This window comes from Physella acuta, unplaced genomic scaffold (assembly GCF_028476545.2).
Source record: "Physella acuta isolate Inbredline_101_S28 unplaced genomic scaffold, ASM2847654v3 ptg001766l, whole genome shotgun sequence".
Taxonomy (NCBI): domain Eukaryota; kingdom Metazoa; phylum Mollusca; class Gastropoda; family Physidae; genus Physella; species Physella acuta.
This window is the reverse complement of record NW_026733276.1, coordinates 140,231-152,143: the sequence shown is the minus strand read 5'-3', so window position 1 is coordinate 152,143 and position 11,913 is coordinate 140,231. Positions and strand designations below refer to the sequence as shown.

The 11,913-nt window shown below is 33.9% G+C and overlaps 1 protein-coding gene across 1 annotated transcript; it reads right to left on the bottom strand.

Moving 5' to 3' along the window:
• Positions 1-1,922: 1,922 nt before the first annotated feature.
• On the bottom strand, positions 1,923-11,897 carry LOC131930385 (multivesicular body subunit 12B). The gene is made up of 10 exons (XM_059286849.1): positions 11,745-11,897; positions 6,249-6,349; positions 5,808-5,915; positions 5,490-5,580; positions 5,137-5,269; positions 4,621-4,737; positions 4,200-4,330; positions 3,572-3,633; positions 3,111-3,161; positions 1,923-2,720 (listed from the first exon to the last, which is right to left on the bottom strand). Exons 2-10 carry the CDS (start codon positions 6,321-6,323, stop codon positions 2,658-2,660), a joined length of 831 nt encoding a protein of 276 aa, XP_059142832.1. The 5' UTR covers positions 6,324-6,349; positions 11,745-11,897; the 3' UTR covers positions 1,923-2,657.
• Positions 11,898-11,913: the final 16 nt, after the last annotated feature.

The window sequence follows — 11,913 nt, the reverse complement described above, 5'->3', positions numbered from 1 at the left end:
TCGGAACCCCTGAGACTAACTCACCGAATCCCTGGGGTTCGATCGAGCAAGTTATGAACCATTTCTTCTTCTTCTTCGTTCTTAATTTTAGTGCTGGAAAGGATCGAACTCGAGACTTTGGTTTAGCAACCATGAGCTTTTTTTTTTTCGACCACGCCGACCTTTTTCCAACACAATTAAGATTTACGTGTCAACTGGTTATGCGCCGTTGAGGCCATTGACTCCGATTTCAGCCTGCTTTTCTTTTTGGATTTGCTTCCATAGCCTTTGTCCAACCAAGAACAGCTACAAGGCAGCAGTTGTTTTATTTTTGGAGTTGTCTCTCCTAGAAGAGTGGCTGTCCCCAGCTAACGAGCCTCATCTGCCCGAGGGTTCGAACTCGAGACTTTTCGGTTTAGCAACCATGAGCTTCACCGACTCGACCACGCCAACCCCCATTATGAACCATTGATATAGGACCCAAACTGGCTTTAATTTTGAGCTGGTTGTCGATATACTAGTATTGCCGATAACGATACTTCTCATGTACTTTAATACGGGCATGGGCCATAGAGATATAACTTCAATCCTCTTCCAGTTTAAAGCTCTCCAGTCAAGTTCCCATCTCACTACCTGGGGCAAGTGAAGTAGAGTATACCTGTTTCTGTGACCTCAGCATATGAAGGGATAGTGTGGTTGGCACTATGCCTAGCCGATTTACTTTCCCTAACGTGAGTTAGGTACCCTTCAGAGCAGGGATGTCTAAATAACTTAAACCCGGATTCCTACTCGACTTTCGGGTTAGCAGTCTAGCGCTCTACCACTAGGCCACATCGTCCTCTTATGGGCTCTAACATATTAGTTTAAGTAGAAAAAAATGCAGCCCAGACACAACTTTGAGATAATTGAATCCATGTACTTAAACAAGTTAATAAAAAAGTCTAGTGACATTTATGCGCAATTTCCTTATGTTATCTAAAAATAGCTCTGACGTATATTGCTGGGGTGCGTTCAAGCTAGAAGAACGATCGGTTTGTAGGTGTTTATGTAATTTTAAAATTTGTGACCGAACGAGAGGATATTTTTGAAAACTTTCTTCGGCAATATTGTTCTAAATTATGGCAGGAATCGATTGGTACATGTTTCAAGTCGCTCAGTGGTCTGGTTGCCGAGATATGGGCCAAAAACTGAGTTTTTTTCGAGGTTTTTTGGCTTTTCCGGGAAATACATGAAAGAAACCCGGAATTTTTATGGCCTATGCTCATCCTCGTAACTTGCTTAACATATTTGCTTTTGGAACTAGTCCTCGATATTGCTTCGTTGAGGAGGAGATACGACTTAAAGCCCGGACACACATTCGTCCATACATTCATTCATCCATCCATTCCCAGAAATGACGAGTTAATAAACGCAATTCTCCAGAATGGAAATTGCGCTAAAAAACATCTCTTGCCAGTCAGTGAGTACACATTGGACAACACTAGTGTGTATCAACTATCAAGATATTCAAACAATAATTCACAGTTTACCATGAGCTGCTTTTAAAGTGTACGTTTTTCTTCGATTTATATAAACATTTCAATGCAACATGTATTCAATTACGATATTTTTAAGCCTGGAAAACTTAAATAATGTCAGAAATATACATCGATCAGTAAACAATAAATTCTTTTGTTATGAATTTTAGATAGCATACTATCTTTCAATGCATTACTTTTAGTTATAGGTCATTGTATACAAAGTTTATGTGCCACCTACCTCTGTAATACTAAAAATAGAATGATGTAACAATGTTATAGAAATAGAAGATAAGTTTATAAAAAATAGTTAATGAGGAAATCATTACAGGATTTTAAGAGAACAAAATTAAAATTATCTTTAAGTTTATGAGAATTAAAGTGTTTGATAAGTTTAAATAACAACACACAAAAAAACAAGACCTTGTAAAATTGATTTATTAAATAATATAATTATGTACATCTCAAAGTTGATTAGCTAATTAGCAAAGTAAACACAGATTTTATCTAACCTGTTAGTCATTACTTTTCATAAGGTATTTTTTTTTTAAATGCCCCACAAAAAATGACTTACTGCCCTTTGATATCTTAAGACTGCAACCAAGGATGATATCACAGAAAAGGCTATAGGTCAATAAACTATTTACATGTTCTTCTCACTCATTAGTGGGAAAATTATTGGCATGAGGTTAGCCTTACATGCTTACTGTTTACTCATAATGGATAAAATTATTGGCATAAAAAATAAGTAGCTTTTTTTAAAAAATTATATGTACATGAACTTGCAAACATGGGTTTTTCAAAAAGCTGTGTCCAATTATAGTATTTATAGCAACACAAGATAGTAGAAAATTTTAGTTAAAAAAAACAACAAAAAAAACAAACTAAAATTTGTAAAACAAATACAAATATTATACAGAGATAATAGGATTACATAATCGCACCATGTTAATTAAACAATCAGTATTGTTTGATCATACATTATTGATCTATTTCATTAATTTGCTACCAATAGCTACCTGCTTGCACGTGAGAAATACCAATGAAGTACTCCAGTATTACAAATAATTCTGTAAAAATAAAAAATCTCTAAAATCTGATCTCTCAGTTTGTACCCAGATACCCATGTTGACATCGACAGACCCCCTGGTGTATGCTTCCTCAAGGGGTTCTCAAAGCTGGGTTTTTAGACACCGATCTCTCCACACTAAAATCATACTTGTACTGAAATAAAATAAAGGTCAAACCACAAATTGATTAGCCACTGTACACAGAAATTTTCATTAATAAAATTTTTTATAACAGGAAAGGTGTGGTAGAGTATCAACCTAAAAGTCTCGAGTTCGGATCTCAGCCTTGAGCCCGCAGGATGTCCCTGAGCATCCAGCTCACGTTAGGGAAAGTAAATGCACTTTTCATAATACTTGAACACATTATCTCTTCATATGCTGAGGTCAAGAAACATGAGCTCTACCTAATTTGATCTATGGATTGTTAAGTCTGAAAGGGAACTTTACTTATAGGAGAGCTTCATTCTTTTAGAGAAAAAAATTGATATTTCTCTTTTTTACATTATTTATTCCTTATCTGACAAAAAAAGAAGCGATGTCTAACCTGTTGCTCCAGTTCCCCTAATGTCTTGCAATGTAAATCTGGAAAACTCAACTGTGGAAAAGGGAGAGAAAGAATCATGATAAAGTTATACTTAGTATGGGGTTAGAAAAAGAAAAGAATCATACAACAAAGTAGAGATTAGGTTGGGCATAGTGAAAGAAAAGAACCATACCACAAAGTTGTGATTGGGTTGGGGTTAGAGAAAGAAAAGAATCATACCACTAAGTAGAGATTAGGTTTGGGTTTGAGATTAAAAAAATCATACCACAAAGTTGTGATTGGGTTGGGGTTAGAGAAAGAAAAAAAATCATATAACAAAGTAGAGATTAGGTTGGGGTTTAAGGAAAAAAATTATACCACAGTACCACAAAGTTGCACTTATACACAAGAAGGGAAAACTTGTACAGAATGAAAACTAAATTAAGTATCAGTATATAATATTTTAAAACTTTAATGCTTACATTTTGTAGTTCTAAAATTAATTTATACTTCTGATTGATTTTCCATTCTATGCCTGAAATAGCTGTAGAGACAAATAAACATGGATTATTTTTCTTAATAATAAACTTTTACATTTATTTGTTAATATTAATACAAAAGAAATATATAAGATAAGTTCCCTTTCAAACCCGACAAAAATTTATTTACATGGTCTTGCAAATGCTGTAATTTGGTTTGACAAAATGTGACGTCAGGCTAAACAACAATTAGCTTCATGATTAGTTTGGGCTCTCAAGTAATTTTCTGTCCAACACAAACCACTCCATTTACCACGGCAATTTGCCATGTAATTTTAACAAACTATTTTTTTGAACACCCAGTCACTAATTTGAAATCTGTTTGCTTCAACTTACTAACAATGTGCCTCCGTATGAACAAGCTTATAATTATATAATCAATAAGGAATAAATTAAAAATGGAAATATGATGTACAAATGCTGAAGTGAGATTTGGAAAGAACAGACATTAAATATTTTAATCTGGAATTTTATATTGTTTCCTGACGGATTGACATAAAATATGGAGTGTTCTTTATATGATAAAATTTAAAAAAATTATTATATTTACTAAATAATAAAAGGTACTAACGATTAACATGGCTTGTTGCAAGGCTATTGGCAGACTGTTCAGGAGGTCCTGTTCTGGAGAGTGTAGCTTGCCCTGAATTAAGTGGCCTCGCTATTGTAGCCGGTGGCAATGTGTAGGGTAAGGGCTGGGCTCTAGGTATGAAACGAAATAATGCCTGAATCAGCATCTTAAAATTTAAAAACAAGCGCTAAATGTTATATTATCAAAGTAATAGGTAGGACTGTTAGTAATTAACATTTTATATATATTTTTTGTAAAAACCAAACAGGATAGCAGGATAGAGATTTGCATCAGTTTTTAAAAAAAAAAAACAGTATAGCAGGGTCAGCATTATTGAACGGTCAAGACTAGGGTAAGAGTAGCATTACTGCCAAACAAACAACCATGAATAAACACTGCCAATACTTAAATAAGTACTTACAAACCATGCAACTGTGGTGTTGAGCTGTAGCTTTGAACTGAAGATGCAGTCATTACCTGGTCAGTACTAGTTTGAATTTTTCCCATTTTGTAACACAACTGTAGCATGTTAATCTCACTAAAGAAATATTTTTTTAACAAATGATGAGTACACAGCAAAGGGAGAGAGTACCACTAATGTTAAAGGGAAACACTATCAGAGAGAGTTATCTAAAGTACAGAATTGTGAACAGGAGCTTTTTATTATCACACAGATATTTGAAAATTGAAACAAAATCTACAGCTCTTCCCCCAACCCCCCTCTTTCTCTATCAACATATTAAATATATACATTTTTTCACAAGGACATTTTATTAAATCTATAGTTAGTAATTGTAAATATAATTAATGGATATTTAGCTATTAAGATGGTGGGCTTGGTTAAAATAAAAATAGATAAAAGTAGATTTATACTAAATAATGGAAAAAAAAAACTTAAACCTATCCACATAAAAAAATTAACAGAAATATTACAAACCCTACTAGTGTAAAGCCCTGTGGTGGCTTCTTCAAAACACGGGAAGTGAAAATAAGCTCAGTGATGGCATCAGATGTCATAGAAGGTATCATCCACCTGACACAAATCAATTTTTTCTGGGTAGCTTTTTCTTCTGCTCGGCAAAGAAAAGTGACAATTTTGGACACCTTATGCATTACATGTTTGAATAAAGCAACTGGTTTTAACTTAAGTATTATGATCAACTTAACCAAAGCGACAAAAACAATTTTGTTTATAAAGCATTATAAAAGTTTGCTAGTATTCTGCAACAACAGTGTGATACATGTTGAAACTAATTTACCATTATTTCTGTGCAAGCTGCATGGACTTACTTGAATCATGAGTCTCTGAGATAACGCTAAAGCCTGGTGGAATATTATCTCTCTCACCTATGATTGTGACATCTACAAGAACATCACGATTCTATAAAAATAAAATATTAAAAGAAATACGCAAGTTTAATAATAACATTAATTAATACTATTATTACATTGTGGCCTGCATTTATGAAATAACTAAATTAATTAGTACTCAAATAATTGATTATAGTCTAATTTTTTTAAATTCTTTATTTTTTTCTATTCTAGCTAGGTAACAATCAAGCAAGAGTTCAAAAGTTAAAAAATCAGTACTGATAAAATAAAACATACTGGGGTTGCAATCTGTCTTTCAACACACAAATATCTCATATTTTTTCGAGTAAAGAGGCCATCTTTCCACAAATCTGCATCTTCGTTGCGATCAAACGTTCTGTCAATCTATAAAGTAATAAACAAAATGGCATTTTCTTTATTGTGTACAGGTCACTTATGGTCAATGTGCTCAAAGTGTTAAAATGATGGATTTTGTAAGAATTTATTCTACAGTAATATTACCTTTTTCAAAACCAACAATAGCACATTTGATGCACTAACTATTTTATCTTTAGTACAATTATAAAATAATATAAATTAATTTCAAATTGGATGACAGGAGTTGATTTTCAGACATGAGTAAAAAGGCAAAATATAATAAAAATTATTTTTTTATCATCAACGGCATGAAAATAAAAATGTAAACGACAATCAATAATAAGTTGCAAGAAAACTTGCCAGGGTGTAGTTTGCTGGACATTTGCCAGGCTCACTAACTATACAAACACCTATAATTGGTAAGTCTTGATCCATTTTGAATGCTGTGTCACTTGGTTATCCTGCAATCATAATATCAAAAATGTTTAAATGCAAACATTAGCATTAGTCATTTATGTCAATCAACATGAAATATACAATATCTATAAGTTTATCCTAGTGAAAACAGGATTTCACTCCCTTTCAGTTATAGGATGGAGTGGTCGTATGGTAGAGCATTAGACTGCTAACCCAAAGTCTTAAGTTCTAATCTAGGTTCAAGTCTGTAGAATGTCCCTGAGTCCACCCAGCTCCTATTAACTTATTAAGTAATAAGAGCCGACCCGCGGCATATACGCCGCTATTTAGTTGTTTTATTTTCTACTTTTCCGTAATTCATAATTTGTGAATTCGACAGTACCAATGTTGCCACTGAAAATATTTGCTTTAATAGGTCGTTAAGGATGATTATCAGTATGTCGTTAAGGACGATACTACCCCCACCCTCCTTTTCCCCAACCCCTACCCTACACCCCCCCCTCCTCGTGAAAGCAGCCTCCTCTTAGCTACCTCCCCATAGTTTAAAATCGTTTCAAACTAAATTATCTGCCCCTAGGGGTCATCCATAAATGATGTCACGCTTTTTTTGACGATTTTTACCTCCCCCCCTCCCCTCCGTCACAAAAAGCCAGACCCCCCCTAAAATGACGTCACACCTCAACCTACACCCCCCCTCAAAATTGCAGTTGAATTTTTTTAAAACATTAATATTTTTTCCAAAATCTTGTCTAAACTATTACAATTTATTAAAACAGTTATCTAAAACGCGAAATAACGTCTAAAATTCGTTTTCTAACATTGCATTTTTATAATGCAAAAATGTGACGTCGCAACATCTGACCCCCCCCCCCTCCCCCTCATCATCACAAAATTACGGACCCCCCTCCCCCCTACGAGTGTGACGTCATTTATGGATGACCCCCTAATAGCTGTCACTAAACCCGGCTCTACGAATGTAAACATTTAGCGTGAACCACAGCTCAACAGACCATAAAGGGGTGGGGAGATAGGGAGCGCACTAACAGCTTGTTTTCTAGCGTCTACCAGCAGAGAATTATATATATAGTATATAGATTATGATTAAGTATTTAATACTAGACTATGTCTAGATCTAGTAGATTCCAGTGAGTCAGTAGGACTCAGTAGTCAGTCAGTCCTCAGTACTAACTATTATTACTATTAATTAGTAATTAGAGTAGTATTATTAGGCTACCCTATATCTATATTAATTATTATTAGGCTAATTAGTTAATAATTAGGCATAATATTAAATATTTTAAATTTTTTAAACTATTTTTTATTTTATTTAATTTAGGCCTACTAATAATTTATAATAGTAGGCCTATAGTTACACTATAGTGACTATAGTATGCTAAGTAGTAACTATAGTAGGTAATCTATCGCTTTAGCGTAATCAATTCGGCCGTCACTAGTAATGTAGGGATAAGGTAACTATCAAATATGGCTTAGATGTGAATATATTTTTGCATATTTTACTAAAATACTAAAGATAATTGAATATTAAACCACATTTAAGGTTTAAATCAATAAAAATGTCATGAAATTAAGGTTTAACATCGATGTTCCAGATACTAAATTTGCTATTAAAAACAGCGGCCATCTTAAGAAAATATTATTTTGAGTCATTTCCCTTTAATTTCTATTTGTATGGAAATATATTGATGTTTGCTATTAAATACGTTAGTCTTGTGTTTAAATACAAAGCATGCGTTTTTTTTTTAAAATTCTGCCCTTTAAACAATTTAATTGACTGACAATAAACATCAGTTCTAGAATTATTATTATGAGATGCAATTTTTACACATTAAGATACTCCCTATTTTTATAGAGCTACCACTACATATCTAATGTTTATTTAAATATTAGTTTGAGTTAATTCTTATTGTTTGTGTTATTGTTTGTTTGCTATTTTCATGTAATATTTTCATGCTTTTTTCCTTTAATTAGTGATTTAATCATAAATGACGTCCCGTTTTTTTTACCTTTCTTCACCTTAACCCCCCCCCCCCTCATTTTCGCCGTTACGAAATAGTCGTAATGTCGAAAATTACCTTTTTGTCAAGCCATAATTCTAATGAAAACGATATATTCAGCATTTTTGTATTTGGCGAAATACATAACGTTTCACGTTTCTTACCCCTCCCATTTCCCGCGTAAAACGTCGTCTCAAAACCAGTTACTCCACCCCTTAAGTGTGCGATGTCATTTATGGTAGATGTCAAGTCCTATATACATTTTGAATAACCTTTGTTGTCAAAATGTTGATACCAAATACCCAAAATGAGTTATATGGTGTTATCCATAAACGATGTCACATATGCTATGCTAATGTGCCGTCAACTTACGCAGGGTGGTCGGGGGGGGGGGGGGATGCGTGACGTCTATTTTGGAATCTTCTTTAAAGCTGTGCTCAATGAAATTGAGGAACATAAAAAGCGTTCGTTTTCATGCATACATTTGTTCATAACGAATGATCATAACTATTGCATGCCTGTTGTCCTAAGCGGTGTTTAACAACCTGAGCACATCATCCCCGCCAAAAAGGGCCTGCCACTAAATGCCTACCGACGAAAATAAGCCGCACTATATTGACTCCAAATGAAATAACTTCTGACAATAAGGCTCAAACCAAGTAGCTCCTGTCAACAATATTCGACAAGAGTCCAAGACACCATTAAGTGCCGCACCAGGTGACACTCGACCTCGCTACGCCACTGAGCTAATGTAAAGCCACAGCTCAGTATTGGCTTAAATTTAACATAAAATAGTGTTAGCAGTGGACAGCCTCTAAGACTGTGCATTAGGAGTACGGCCGTCGGCAAAACGCCAGAGTCCGACGATATCTGAACATCAATTTTGTCTTTTATGAAGTGCGGAGCACCTTTAGCTTAAGACCTGAGCTTGGCCCCTGTTGACACCACCACTAGCGCCGCTTATGTCCACATATTAATCACACGTTTTGCGTGGAGCTTAATGGACAGACGTTTATAGGTGGGACCGGGAGCCTAAATGCATTTACCGAAGCCGCTGTGTCACGGGCATTTTAGAGCCGAACATCTCAGGGCAGCATGTTGCAGAAATTAAAAGCACGTGAATTTGTATAGTAGAGGGAGAACATCATGCCACTGTAATAAATTAAACACCAATATAATTCACCGAACTAAAGTCATTTAGATCTATTCGTCAGGCTAAATGTCGCTAGTCTCATCGTCATAGTCATTTAGTGCCTGTTTTGATTTTTTTTAATTACGCGGTATCTCTTTCTTAAACATTAGCCTAATGACAAATGACGTCACACGCGCCGCGAACTTCGTGACGTTGTGCTTATTGGGGGATGAAACGGCGTGGTTTAGAAAAATGACGTATTTCTTTTTTTAAGTGATAGATTCTAATTTTCCTACGAACTATAGGTTCATCTAGTTTTTTTTTTCTAGAGGGAGATATCACTATATTGTGATGGGGGGGGGGGGGGGATTTATATATAATCTCAATATATTCTGATCTACTACTATTCATACGGCAACCATTATACTCGTGAGGAGGACGGGAATCACTCTTATGTTCCGCAGACACTAATTAACAATGTCAACAACTTCGTTTATGAAATAACATGAACTTTATTAACACACACTTATAGATCATTTGTACAATATCAAAAAATACGTCCGTCTTCTACTATATCTAACCCCCAACTAACTTCACTGCTGCGTCTTACGTCATCGGTACATTGTCGCGGGGGGGGGGGGGGGGGGTAAACATTGACTACTGAAGAAATAAAAAAAACTGATGATAGCAGAAGGAAAAAAAACCCAAAAAAAACCAAACCATGTGGTATTCAAATGTAACTAATTAAAATTTGAACCTATTTTAAAAAACACAATAATCTTAATTCAGAAAAGGTGTAGGCCTAAGACTAATGTCTACAGACAAAAAAAACAAACAACTATATATAGGCTTAATTAAATGGATCGCCCATAAATGACGTCATACTTTTCCCGACGATTTCCCTCTCACCCAATAGTTACTAAAAGCAAGATGATGATTTAATATCATATCGCAGTTCTACTATACGAACACGAATATATTCTTCATCATTTTTGAAAAAATATTTTACACCGTCCCATATTTTGAGTCCAACGTCATTTATGAAGAATATGGACGACCTAATAATTGACAAGTTAATCAGTACAAAAGGGTTTAATAAATGTTGGACCTCCCAAAAGTCTTTGAGATCTTGGATGTACATACATACATAGCCTTAATTTCAATTGAAATTAAAGATAAGAAGACGGCCCTCTGTCCCACTTTTATTAAACAAGACAGCTATGTATATTCAACAACAAAATCAACACAATATACATACGAATAGACATGTGTATCAAGGGAAACTACTCTAAATTTTATTTGGAAAGATGGCCGCTGTTTTTATCTGCTAATATTTATCTCAAACACCTTGTTTAAAGTTAGTTTCATGATATTTTAAATTGTTTTGGTCAGTGATTGTTATATTAAATCAATTATCTGTTATGTTTTGTAACATTTGACTTAAATTATACTTATTTAAACAAATATATTCATCAGTTACCTCTCCCGCACATTTCTACTGCAGCCGAATGGACACCAGCGAGAAAAGTCTCAAAGGTATTTGAGAGGTGTATAAATTCATTTAAAAATCATGCACAGCGTAGTTACAATTAATATGGTTATAAAATCCTGTCTATCTGGTTTTTTTCGGACTTTACTAAAGATTGCATGTATTTGATGTTTATAATATTTTCGGTAACTAAATAAAAATAAAAAAAAAAAGCAAAAACAATTTGGTTTTCACGTGTAATGGCGACATAAACAATGGCATCCTGCTATTGGATATGCCGCCATTGATTTTATTGTACACATTGTAAGCTAAAAATAGAAAACTAGGTCATTGGGTTTTAAATTTGCATAGTTATTTAAAAACTTGATCTGCAAAGTTTTGTAAACAAATAGTTATCGATCACTAAGTTACTGTACAGCCAATCAATATTTGTCTTACGAAAGTGAAACATCCGGTTATAACTTAGGCTTGATGAAAATAAATAGAAATGTAGCCTTAAACTCAACAAATTATTTTCAAGTTCTCTGGATTTGCAACTTTTATAGCATTTATTCTAAAAATATAAAATTTCTAAATTAATTTTAAGCTTAAGTTTTTATTTTTTTATACGGTCTAAAACTAAAAAGCACGTTTTTATTCCATGTCAACAACATTGGGGACGGAATCTCGTCAACTCGCTCGCCTCCATTGATTACGCTAAAACGATAGATTACCACTATAGTAATATACTCTAACTCTAAAAATACTATTAGTAAATAATTAATAATTACATTAGTAGTAGGCCTAATTAATTGCACTAATACCTAGATTCTAGATCCAGAATTAGAGATCAAGTAAAACCAAAAAAAGTAATAGGGCCTAATAGATTTAATCTAGATCTATATTCAATAATATTATTAATAATATTATTAAGCCTGTGATATGAGTATGATGATGGCCTATGGATATGATTACTAGATCTATTTATGAAAA

What these genes read in the sequence shown, in the direction of transcription:
- LOC131930385 (XM_059286849.1), bottom strand. Translation starts at nt 6,323, where the DNA reads ATGGATCAAGACTTACCAATTATAGGTGTTTGTATAGTTAGTGAGCCT. An exon ending in TGCAACAAGCCATGTTAATC is followed by an intron (nt 3,634 to 4,199) that starts GTTAGTACCTTT and finishes TTGTCTCTACAG; the next exon opens with CTATTTCAGGCATAGAATGG. An exon ending in TAGGGGAACTGGAGCAACAG is followed by an intron (nt 2,721 to 3,110) that starts GTTAGACATCGC and finishes ATTTTATTTCAG; the next exon opens with TACAAGTATGATTTTAGTGT.